Source organism: Polyergus mexicanus, unplaced genomic scaffold (genome assembly GCF_030449975.1).
Source record: "Polyergus mexicanus isolate NDT 795.1 unplaced genomic scaffold, iyPolMexi1.0 SCAF_7, whole genome shotgun sequence".
Taxonomy (NCBI): domain Eukaryota; kingdom Metazoa; phylum Arthropoda; class Insecta; order Hymenoptera; family Formicidae; genus Polyergus; species Polyergus mexicanus.
Genome location: NW_027223327.1, coordinates 4,956,113 through 4,969,684, shown reverse-complemented (window position 1 = coordinate 4,969,684; position 13,572 = coordinate 4,956,113). Strand labels below are relative to the sequence as shown.

Sequence of the window (13,572 nt, the reverse complement as noted above, 5' to 3'; positions counted from 1 at the left end):
TTTACTGTTTTTTTAAATTAATCTGGTAACTTCTAAGCATCTGCATTTTTATTATTTTCAGAACATACATTTAGAAATCCACATTTATTTTACAATCATCAATTGTGATAATTTACAAGATCTGCATTATTCGTCTTTCTATCTGTGCTAGAGACCCTCTAATAAGAGACTGGCCATAAGAGTGTGTCGTCCATGTTTCGTCAAAATCCGAGTAAGAGAGAAATATAGGCTATCTTACTCTTCCACTTACACAATTGTCTGGCACGCGTTTGTTTATATATGTATGTGTCTTTCAATTCATATCAGTGTAAAATGACACGTGTTGTATGTTAGATTTTTATAAAAATGGGTGGATGCTTAGCAGAATTTTACAACAATTCACCATCGAAAGGTTATACATATAATGAAAATATTTCCCAGAAATCCTCAACGATAACCTCATGGGTCAAAAATATTGGCCGTAAAAATTGGACACCTACAAAGAATTCGTATCTTTGTGAGGTCAAGTAACATGTTTCTAATAAAATTAATCAAAAATGTATTATTAATTTAATTAAAAGTGGTGTTATGAATCTTGTCTTTTATCTTTTATTTCTCTATTGAAACTTATTAGTGTCTTATTATCTCTTTTATATCACCTCTTTTTTTACAAAATTAAGAAAAAATATTAAATATCAAAAATTGTTTAACATAAATTATTTAGATTAATATAAAAACTAGTTTTTAGTATTTCTATAATATTTATCATTTAATATTATTTACATTTAAAATAGAGTAATTGAAATTTGAATATGAGCGGAAATTGACGAAAAATGCCGGACCAATCAAAAGTGGCCTTCTTATGGCCAGTCTCTTATTAAAGGTGCAATTTTTACACGACATATTTTCCCCGAAATAATAAAAGGAATTACGATGATGATGTAAGTAGATATTATCACTCATATGATACTCTGAGATTTTGAGTCATTCGTTTACTAAGAGGCTCTTCTGAAGCAGCACCAAGCTCTCTGTATGGTAACGCTGAGTCTGTATGTCTTATGATTCGAATTTTTCATGGTCTTTGTATCGGTACTTTTCCTGACAGTTGACGGCCGCGACATCGCGTTGCCTCGTTGCGCCCGCTCTCAGATGTTGTCATTTTCCTCACAGTGTTCTATCAAGTCTACGTCAGTCACTCTCGACTCCTTCTCCTGCTCTTTAATAGCCTCTAGTCTATTTTCCTTATTCCTGTGATTATTGCTATCCTGTTTGCTTGATCTCTCCGTAATTTCGTTTATGCTTCTTTCAAATTGTTTCGGCGGTTCTCGGATAGGAGATGGGAATCCTACGAGATCCGGATCTGTGTTACTGTGCATGAGCGCGAACGGTAGCTTCAAAGAAACTTCACCGCCCATTGCCGAGATCAACAGTTTGACCTTAAAAAAATATCAAGTTGGAATCTTTCGTGAAATTTTATTTTGATACCAATTGACTCATAATATAATGTGATAGGTCATTATAAAAAATGAATTAACTTTTTTGAATTAAATGAATATGAATCAGAAAATATTAATTGATTTTTAAATAAATTAAAGTACTGATTTGTTCTAATGTGAAAACTATAATTTAAATTCTCCGGAGCCAAGAACGAAATGCGATGATATAATGCGTGACTTATTAGAAAATTAATTTCTCTTGAAACTAAATGATTATACATAGGACATTTTTTGATTATGACCAAATAATTAAAATAATCTTACTTCAAAATTTATTTTTAATAAATTTCTCTTATAGAAATATAGACTAGAAAAAATGCGCCACTGGATCCCAATATTTTTTTAGTTTATACTTGTTTAGCGGGCCATGAGGAGTTTATTGAAAATAAATCTCTCAGTAAGACCATTTTTTTTAATCACTTGATATCGCATCAAGAAAATTTTATGTCCTACGCACATATTTACTCTTCACTGTTTAATTTCAAGAGAAATTAATTTTCCATGAAACTTACACATTATTATAGTGCTCGTCTTTCATTGACCCGGAAATGTAAGGTGTGATTTATTTTTATTATATGTGTCTCTTTTACAATAATTCAAATTATTGAACTTTTAGTGTTAAAAGAAATATGCTTGATTACATTGATTATATTTTGATTACATTTCTTATTTTTCTCATATTTAAAAAAATTACCTTTACGTAATAAGATACGTAAATCGCAAAGACATTTCTATCATCGGTCCCATTCCCAGGGCAAACAACTGTTGATGCCAAAGTTGCTCCAGTTTTCGTATAACTGTCTTCTAAGGCGATCCAATTTTTGGTTGAACCTTTAATAGGTCTGAGAGTGTAAGTCTTTTTCAAAATACTACCTGGACCCACAGGACAGTCTTCTTGCGAGGATACAAGGGCCACAACATTCTTAAATTTGCCGTTGCTGAACATACAAACATCCACATGTTGTACGACAAATACCTGAAAAGAATCGTTTTGTTGTATAGGAAGATATATATATATATATATATATATATATATACAGGGTATAACACAGCGCCCGTATCAGCAGTTTTTTAAAAAAACAACGCATTTTCGTGAAAAATGTTTCATGCAAAAGTTGTAGAGCTCTAAGTGGCGCATTATATAATAATATTAGTATGATCTTATGAATAGCACCGTCAAGGTCATATAAAAATTACTTTGAATTTTTTAATGGAACTCATTACATATTCTTGTAGCTTACCTCGAGAGCTTTCCAAAACACATAATAAAGTATTTTTCCATTAAGTACTTTTTGAGTTATTTTATATTTTAATCTGACATATTTTGATATAAAAAATTAAATATCTCATAAAATATTTAGTTTTCGATAATCTTACCGTAATACTTTTACAGAACAATGAGACAAATCAATTAGTACAAAAAAATAATTGTTTTTAAGAAAATTATTTACAATGTATCTTTTTAAACAATTATTTGTTGTTTTTTTTTGCACCAAAAATTTAAATATAATAATGTAATATTATATAAAAATATAATATTTCAAATTTCTTTTTTTTAAATTATATCTTTAAAGCAATTTCTAAATAGAAAACAACAAAGACTTTTGTATAAAAATTGTAATATAAAATTGATCTTCAAATTGAATTTAGAATGACTGTATATACATAAAGATACACATTATATATGATGCACATAGTATTTAATACTCATATAGTATTTTTGTTATAAATAAATGAACAGATATGGCCAAAAAAAGAAAGAAGAAGACAGAGAGAGAGAGAGAGAGAGAGAGAGAGAGAGAGAGAGAGAGAGAGAAAAAGAAAGAATAGGAATGAGTAAGCGAGGGAATGGTTGTAAAACGATACATCGATTGATAATTCACATCAATCACTAAACATTAGTGAGCATAAAGTATTGCTACGGAGGAAGATATAACTATTTCCTTTTTTTTCTTACTTCTGGCACTTGTATTTAATAAAAATAAAATGCGTTCTGATTTTATGGAGAGAATTTGTATATAATATTTCTATAAATACAAGTTTGATTTTATGACAAATACTATTTCAAATTACAAATCCTCACAAACTGAATTACTTCTATGTACTTAGCTAGTTAATTATTGATTTCATATTTAGTTTTTATTTTTTATTTTTTAGGAGAAAATTTTTTATAAGTTATTTTTTAGATATATACTTGGCGTATTTTTTTTACCTTTATGAGGTTTTTTTTAGTGGAATTATAAATTAATTTAAATCTCGCTATATACATATATTTATTAAATTTGTATATATGTATCATATAAATAACAGCGTTCTTATTAAGATGATGCGATAAGGCTGTCTCATTGAGATCAAGTGTACCCATGGGATATTAACGTTTTAACGAGCTTATTAAATTTACGGAAATAATCAACATGAAAACTGGATGAATGACACGAATAAACATTTCTGGAATAATTAATAAATAAGGTTATTTGACGAAAGTAATAAAAATAAAATTGTGTTTTATTAATTTTTGACTAATATAATTACTTTAAAAATCGTATTTACATAAATTTACTTGGCAAAAGAAAGACTCGGGTTCGATTTTCGACTTCATCCTGATTTAACGACTTTGCCTCAATATTTTTCTCGCTTGTGTTTTCTTAGGGAGGTAAAGAGGGTAGTACGAATGAATCTCAAATATAAAGATTAATGTATGTAGTATTGTATTATGTATAATTTGTGTTCTAACTAGATGTATAACCATCTAATTTTAGAAAAACTAATTTTCTCTGAAACTTTCGCATTTCTATCCGGTATGGTTCTTATTAGTTTGCGGAATTTAAATCGTATTTTTTGATAGGCTTGCAATTTTTTACTTAATACATAAATTTATATTTGAATTATTTTCTAATATTAGAAATATTAGAAAATTTGGATTAAAATGGTGCACGTATAATTATTTTGATAGAAGGATCTAAAGAAAGAATGATGAAATAAAGCTATATATATTAATTCTGTAAACAGTTTCGAATTTCAAATATTTTATCTGTAGTATTTTTTTTATGTGCTTTAATCAAAACTTGCAGTGAAATGTCTTGCCCGATATATATAAATTAATTTAAAAAAGTTTAATTTGTTCGAGATGTTTTAGTATAGACTATTTTTGCCTGTTTCCTTTGGTTTTTACGTTTTTCGAATATTACTTTTACATTAATAGGCTATCTACTCTCTGGAAAAACATGAAAAATCTGAAATTTTCAGAGATTTTTTGTATTTGAAAAAATCAGAGAAGTCTTATGGAATTTTATTATAATTGAGGGCATTTTTTTTTAAATTATCTCTTTTTTGATAATTTTGCGGTAAATGTTTACCTTTACACACCCCACCTAAAATGACTTCCGGTTGACCTTGACGTTGACCTAACCTTGACCTTTAAGGAGTTCAAGGTCATTGATCTTTCCCGTTCCCCGGTTAGTAAAAAAAAGTTTTGACTACTTAAACAAAGTTTATAATTATAGTTACAATTTCACATGAATTTGTAACTTTCTGCGCGAAGCAAGGTCGAACCCATATCGCCCTGTGCTTCGGATGCCAAACAAGGTTTATAATTATACGTTTTCATATGGATTAGCAACTTTTCATGCGAATAGGATTCTGATTTAGAATAATATTGAAAAGGTAACGAGTTGTATATTCATATTATTCAAGTATTATAGCAGCTCTTCTTCTGATTTAGCAATGAACATGTTGCTACGATTTTCTCTATCTTACCTACAATTATAATAATCTTAATGATTATTTGTGTGATTTGCAAGTGTTACGATGACAAATTGTATGTCCACGATGTCAACAAATAGTGCATTTGCGTTACACCTCACAGTCGCTTATCTTGCAATGTACAAACCATTATTATAAACAAATTCAAAGTTGGAAGAGATTGAAGAAAAAATGCAATTTCTCTATTAGTTTCTTTAGGGGGACATGGTTTTCGATCACAATTGGGCATTGTAAAGACATGCAGATTTATCGCATATTTTCTTATAATGCAACTTTCGCGGCAACGATTTTTGATGCAACAATTAGAAATGTCCTCTAAATCTGTTGTTGATTGGGTTAACTTCTTTCGACAGGTATATATAAATTTCTTGACCTTAATACATGTTATATAGGTGAGAGTAATATTGCTCTTGTTCCATTTTTTATATATTCTTGATTAAACATAGTAATTTTATGCATGCAATTAACGCTGAGTATATTGTTTGATTAGTATATAAGAAGTGGCGGCCACAAATTTTAAGCTTAAATCAGAAATTTGTTTGGGTTAGATTATCCTTTCCTATCCATACAACAATTGTGGAGTGGAATTTGCTTCGCGTTGTAAAGTATATGCGTGGGCACAATGGGTTCCGCCCTTCCCTATGGGGGGCTCCACTTCCGGAAGATATAACCTAAATCCTAAATCAAACCCATTTCTGATTTAAAATTAAAATTTGTGACCGCCACTTCTCCTATCAATCAAACAATGTACTCGGCGTCAATATTGCACGCATAAAATTACTATGTTTAATTAAGAATATATAAAAAATGGAACGAGAGTGTTACCCTACAAATTTTATATCAGTATTATTTATAGTTATTAGCTTAATGGTTGGAGAATAATAAGAAATTACTTGGCAATCCCGAGATTATAGTAGAAGTCGACGAAGCTAAAATTGGTCGACGAAAATATAATCGTGAACGAATAATTCGTGGCCAGTAGTTTTTTCGTGCCACTGAACGAAACAATTGTCGTATATTTATTGTTCCATTAAAAGATTGTTTTGCAGCGACATTAACTACGATTATTCAACAACACCTTGCACCTAACACGATAATCTAAGTAATTGTTGGAAAGGATACAGTTCTTTAAATGAATTAAATTATATACATCGGACAGTTAATCATTCACAGAATCTTGTAGATCCTACAACAGATGTACATACGCAGAATATTGAAAGATTATGGCGTGATATGCGTGTTGTTTTGGTATATCACAAGAGCATTATACGCATTATTTGGCCGAATTTTTATTCAGAAAACAGTACAATTTTAATAAGCGAATACCGCAATTTTTTAAAATAATGGCTTCTCCGTTAGTTAATCCTGTATTAATTGATGAATAAATTGTGAAATTTTTTTGTAACATTAGTTTTGATTTTCTTGAATACGTTTATTTCTTCATAACTTTTTTTACTAATCGAGCGATGAGAAAGATCAATGACCTTGAACTGCTTAGAGGTTAAGGTCAACTGGAAGTCATTTGGGATGGGATGTGTAAAGGTAAACATTTACCTTTTTTTAGTACATTTGCAAATTTGGCACTTGAAACTTAAGTGATTCTGTGTTTTCTCTTTGTATGAATAAGAAGCATTAGAAAAAGTCTATAATAAAAAAACTTATTTTTAAAAATTGCAGCAAAAAATCTTTAAAGAATATTTTCGTTAATTTAAATATTTTAAATATTTTTTGGAACTGTTAACAAAAATATCTGGAAGATCAAGGAATTTTTAGGGAATCTTTTTATAAAATTCGAGTAGACATCCTGATTATATAATTTAGGAGTAGAAAAAAGTGGTGTGCTAGGATTGTTTTATAACTTTTAAACTTTTCCTTACAATTAATCGCCATTGTATAGAAAAATTCAATCAATTGATTCGTTATATAGATCATTATCAACTTAGTCTTCTATGGACGATTAAGCTTGTTTTCCAGATGGTTTTGTTATGAAACATTATCAATTTTACGGGCGATTTTATTGCATTTTGGCACTACACGCTATAGTACGGAGAATCGGGAAGAAAGTAAATAGAAAAATAAATGAATGGGAAACATATATATATATTTGCTAGGGCAAGAAGGAAATCCAATAAACGTCATGAATATTGAAGTATTCAAATCTTTAAAGAACATCAGAAAAAAAGCAATTGGTGAAATTAAAATCCGAAAAGGTATTCTTCGAAATCTCGAGTGCCATACTAATTCCATGATAATTGTTAAATTGTAAGCGTTCCATTTCACAAGCGGAGACTACAATCTCATATCTATCTCAAATATAATTACAATTTATCGTTTTGGAGTAGAAAAAAATTAATTGTTTGAAAATGATGATTAGGTTGCTAGTGAAGTCTCTTGCATTGTTGGAGAAGTATAAATGTTTTTTGGTTAATTATTGATTAATTCAACAAGAAAAATATGTATATACAGGGTGTCTCATTTTAATCTTCTCAGGCAAATATCTCAAAAACCAAGCCCGGAAGAGAAAAATTTTTCAGACAAAAGTTGTTTGATTTCGAGGGGGCCATAAGATGGTGACAATGATTTGACCTTGGAAAATCATTTGAAGGTCATGTGAAGGTCAACTTTAAAATCTTAAATGGAAACCCCCATTTTTTATTTAGTATTCTTGTAGCTGACGTCGAGAGCTTTCCAAAACACTATAATAAAGTATTTTTTTATTAAGTACTTTTTGAGTTATTTTATATTTTAATCTGACATATTTTGATATAAAAAATTAAATATCTCGTAAAATATTTAGTTTTTAGATAATCTTACCGTAATACTTCTATGTGCAGAATAATGAGACAAATTAATTAGTGCCAAAAAAAACAAATAATTGTTCAAAAAAATACATTGTAAATAATTTTCTTAAAAACAATTTTTTTTTTATAATAATTGATTTGTCTCATTATTCTGTACATAGAAGTATTACGGTAAGATTATCAAAAACTAAATATTTTACGAGATATTTAATTTTTTATATCAAAATATGTCAGATTAAAATATAAAATAACTCAAAAAGTACTTAATAAAAAAATACTTTATTATAGTGTTTTGGAAAGCTCTCGATGTCAGCTACAAGAATACTAAATAAAAAATGGGGGTTTCCATTTAAGATTTTAAAGTTGACCTTCACATGACCTTCAAATGATTTTCCAAGGTCAAATCATTGTCACCATCTTATGGCCCCCTTGAAGCCACACAACTTTTGTTTGAAACATTTTTCTCTTCCGGGCTTGGTTTTTGAGATATTCGACTGGATGGATTAAAATGGGCCACTCAGTATATATATATATATATATTTGTCGTCTTTTAAAAAGCTTCAAAACATATATATATATATATATATATATATATATATATATATATATGTCTATTGCCCTCAAAGAATTAAATAAACAAAAAATATTTTTGTTTTATCTCAATAATCAAAATAACCTAGGAAATACACACATTTTATAAATCACTTAATTCTTGTTACTTAGAACAAGTTCTTTGTTTGGTTTAGATAAAAATAAATGTAACTACGTAAAATGCGAATCTTATACCTTTATTCTTCTTACGGATTTGCTGCTGTTGTTGCTGACATTGATGTGGACAGTGATTGAGTCTCCATGAGCATAAATCGCACGATCTAGTCTTGCTTCCAATCCGATGCGGCCGTCACTTAATAAAAATGGCTTTTCCACTGCTGCACGTGGTCCTACATTTTCTGCAAAAATAGGAGTAAAATTGCGGCTCATTCATTCTGATTCGTTTTTTGCATTTGTGACAGAGATGTGAATAGATTTATCAATAAAAATTTATTGGAGAATATCAGTAAATTTTTATCAAACTAAAGATACATATTATTTGAAAAGTTTGGAATCAAGTCCTGTTTTGTAAAGATCCGGATATAAAACAGGGTTGCAATTACAGTGTTACATTACATTAAAAACTTGTCACACAAATAAGACAAATAAGAGACAACATAAATAATGTATATATAGATATAGAAAATAAAGTAAAAGTAAATAAACTTTGAAATCTAAGTAATATCTACTTTATTAAACACCATAATCGCAACTCACCATCATCCTCGATGATTTCATTTTCTGCAAATTCCACTCTTGTTTTGCATCCTTGAATTCTCGAGCCGATCGATGGTACTTGAGACAGAGGTACACTGTACATAGTTGTTGAAGGTAAAGGTGGTTTCACGGTTCGCTGGATCACTCGAATGCCCATTCTGACCGTGGCTTTACGGTGTAATCTCTCATCTGCCCGCTCCGCTAAAATCCGCCACATGAAATATTAACGATGCGTGGGATGCAATAAAGGTGAAAACTGGTGCTAAATGGGGATCAAGCCACAAATTCATCCGTAGAAATAATTGAGCAAATCTTTCCGGAAAAAAACCTCGCTCTCAAATTTATACCACAAATCAAAATCTTTTTAGATTTAAGAGCTATTTTCTTTTTCATGAAAATTGATTATTCTTTTTTATGTAAACTGAGGATTATGTATGTAATTGATTAATAAGACAAAAATTGGCAAAAATTGGTCTCTGCTTATTTTTGAAAGAAAAAAAAATGAACAGATATAAACTAAAAAATGTGAAGAACTCTAAAAACTGATCATAAGATAAGAATTATTTAAGCTGGCTTTCTAATATTTGAGTTTATGGTTTTTTAAAGCTCTTTTTTATGTGTTATTAACAATTATTAAAAAATGATCAATTTTTTCCGCCTCAACTTTTACGATTACTAGACAAAGATGAGCAGAAAATTATTAAAAATTTAAATAGATTATTGATCACATAAAGGAAGATACTCAAATCATATGGAAAACGGTTACATAAAAATAAAGTGTGGTAATTGATAGGGTACAATGAGTAAATCAAATATTTCAGTAGGCACAACTTTGAAAAACGCCGTTGTCACGAGTTATAGGCCATCTAAAAAAAAATTGTGTTATAACTCTGTTTCTCCACATTGTAAAGTAATTATGCAAGGCTTAGCTAAATAAAAATAATGAATTTCATCTGATTTTATCGTAACATTTCTTTGAGAAGAGAGTCTGGGGGACTATTCCTTTATATCCCTTTATATTCCTTGGTACTCATTGTATCTGAAAATATTACACTCCTTTAGAGAGGGTAGTCAGCCAAGGCTAGATCTTTAGACGATTTCTTTAATAAGTTCTTTTAATGATTTTTTAATGAATAGAATATACATAAAAACAATACTTGTATGTACATCAGTTTTTTAAATTAGTTTATTATGCTATTTTGCTGGAGAAATTCTTATTCAGTATTCCATTTTATTTAAATCAGGTAAAGCATGGTTAGATTATTGAGGACTTGACTGTGATATATATTTTCTCTGATTTTAACATTTGTTATATTGGTATGTAGTATACTATAATAACTTATATTATGCGTGATATTACAATAATAATTTGTTACGATAATATATTATAACTTTTAAGCGATTCAACTACACATCATACATAGAAATGAAGAAAAGTTACTACAAATGATTCTGAAAATTGATGAAATGTACAGTACCAGTCAAAAGTATTGCATCATTTTTATAGAAACAGGTCGTTACTTTCATGAACAAAAATATTAATATTATTAAATTAATATTAATTATTAAACATATATTAATATTATTAAATTATATTTTATTACTGTTATTTTATATTTTAATATCATGAAAATTAAAAATTATAACAAACAATAATAGAAATATTAAATTTTTTATCTTTTAAAATAATCAAAATCTCTACCTTCTATTGTCGTACATGTATCTTGCTATTCTTAACAATAGTTTTTTTTTTAAATTGTTACTAATATTTGATTCCAGCATATTTGAAAGTATTCCCCCCATTGTTTTTGGTTAATAAATCTCATCTTTCGGACGCTTTCATCGAGTTCATCCCACAATAATTCTATTTCTATTGGATTAATATCCGATTAAGATTGCCAGAGAAATCATTTTGAAGAATCATGAATTTAATATTAGTTATAATTTTTAATTTTTACGATATTAAAATATAAAATAATAGTAATAAAATATAAGTTAATAATATTTATATATGTTTTTGTTTATTAAAATAACGACTTCCTGTTTTTATAAGTGATGCAATACTTTTAACCGGTATCGTATATCAATGATTTTTTTTATTTTGAAATTAGAAGAGATTATCGCTTTTTCAAAGTGCTGTGTTTTTATGGCTTTAACTATAAACGAATATTATTATTACAAGCAATTATAAGTGAAATATCATCTCCTGTATTGAAAACATTTAGTTAAAAATGGAGTATATATGTATATGTGTATGCTAAATTTATACAAATATTTCCTTCACATTATTTTGTTCGCGAATAGTTTTCAATCATGTTTTATTATTATGCTCTGTTGTATTTCTTTTCTTCGATCAAAGTAAATTCGTCAAAACAGAATAAAAATAAAACCTAAGAAAAATAGCAGCTTTATTTTACTCACCTACATAAGCTTTGATATCGTAGCTGGTACCTATAGGTGCACCATTGTATTCCTTAGCTGGTACCAATTGCACGGATGGTGGGGCTAGTGGTGTGATCTCCATTGTGAATGCGTGGGCGTTGGGTCCTAATCTTTTGACAAGTGCTTCCTGTAAAAAAAGATCTCGATTCAATGTACAGGGCGTCTCATTTTAAATGCCAATTAAAGTGCAATATCAAATGTCTTAAAAAACTAGTTTTGGAAAAAAAATGTTTTGAACAAAAGTTTCTCGGTTTCAAGAGGAAATTATGATGTTGATAATTTGACATTTTTTTTCCAAAAATTATGTCAAATTATATAAGGTTATCTTAATATTTGTTTTAATAGGAATCCCTACTTCTTATTATTGTAAGTGATGCCGAAATGTTACCAAAACATAATAAAGTTTCTTCGTTTAGTAATAAAAATTTAGCGTATCGTGTCAAGATTTTAAAATTGCATATAAGATTACCCATGTAAAAAAGACGCTTTGATTATATTTATGAAAGAGAACTAATAATAAGGATGATTTCTTTTTTTTATTTAAACATATTTAGAGCATTTATAAATTTTAAGAAAGTAAAAATACTTTTAGTTAAACGTATCTGTTTGAAACAGCATACATATGGAAAAATAAATATTAGTGCTTTGTCATTGATATTTATTGGTATAAATTTTATTAAATTTATGCGGAATGTTATATATGTATCATTTTCATAAATACATTGTCGCTTTTATTAGTTTCTGATGAGTGAATATTTGTGTAAGCTGATTTTATATAAACATCGTTCTATTCTAAATATTATCACCATTTAAAATATTATTAAAACTAAACATTATTAATTAGTTACTTGCGATTAATTGGACAAGTTATACACACACACACATATATATTAGAGAGTATATCGCACTAGTTTTCATCATCACTTTATATACCGGGATGTACAACCGCCGTGTTTGTTATGTTCTTCGTGTTGGGACAAAATCGGGTACTTACATATCTCATATAATGAAAAGAGGAAAAACTATTATTTTGATTTTCTCTCTCTATAAAAAGCAGTTGGAAATGGAGACTATCATTCAGAAAAAAGCTACTAAAAAGAAAAACTTTTTGAGACTCCTAAAGTTAAAAAATTAAATAAGGAAGTCCTGTAGTAATGTAGAGCAAGAGGATGTCTTTGTTTTTCAGAATATATTTTTATATATATTGTATTTTGATTAAAATAAATTTAGATTTTATAATTGCACAGTGTTTTACATGCTTTCAAATTGGTATCCGATTTTATTCTATCGGTAGGGCAAAACGCGGTATTTTGATTTTTTCAAATAATCTTGTTATTCTTGGTAACTAAATTTTTTTTTTTTTTTTTTTTAACAACTAGCCTCATTTTCTCATAGTTCAAGAACACACTAAAGACTACTAATGGTCAGTAGAATTTTGTTTGCCCTCTGATTTTTTGTAGGAAGACAAATCCAAAAAGATACCCGGTTTTACTCTACTTTTCTCTATTATATATGTTGTCACAACTTTGAATAATCTTGAAAAGATTTTACATAGCTATTGCTCATCATTTATGGAAAGTTATTAAAAAATGGAAGTACATGTAAAGCGAGGTAGATTAACACACAATGAAAAGAGACTCAATATTGGACATATATAGTTTATACAGTTATTATTACGCATACACATGAATAGATAGGTATAGACAGCCATCATACAAATATACTTTATATAGAATATTCAAAAATATTAAATAAATGAAAAATATCACATCATTCTACACGAG

At 28.4% G+C, this 13,572-nt stretch overlaps 2 protein-coding genes across 3 annotated transcripts in view; one reads left to right on the top strand and one right to left on the bottom strand.

The window, feature by feature from the left end:
* LOC138934804 (14 kDa phosphohistidine phosphatase) overlaps window positions 1-13,572 on the top strand; it is a 100,348-nt gene that overhangs the window by 5,535 nt on the left and 81,241 nt on the right. The gene's annotated exons all lie outside the window — the stretch shown is intronic.
* Window positions 523-13,572, bottom strand: part of LOC138934803 (phosrestin-2) — a 60,485-nt gene continuing 47,435 nt past the window's right edge. For both annotated transcript variants that reach the window (XM_070298892.1, XM_070298891.1), the window contains 5 exons: window positions 11,768-11,915; window positions 9,347-9,547; window positions 8,825-8,988; window positions 2,170-2,451; window positions 523-1,415 (listed from right to left, as the gene is read on the bottom strand). In XM_070298892.1, coding sequence (XP_070154993.1) covers window positions 1,125-1,415; window positions 2,170-2,451; window positions 8,825-8,988; window positions 9,347-9,547; window positions 11,768-11,915 — 1,086 coding nt within the window. In that variant the 3' untranslated portion in view covers window positions 523-1,124. The remainder of the gene's footprint in view (window positions 1,416-2,169; window positions 2,452-8,824; window positions 8,989-9,346; window positions 9,548-11,767; window positions 11,916-13,572) is intronic.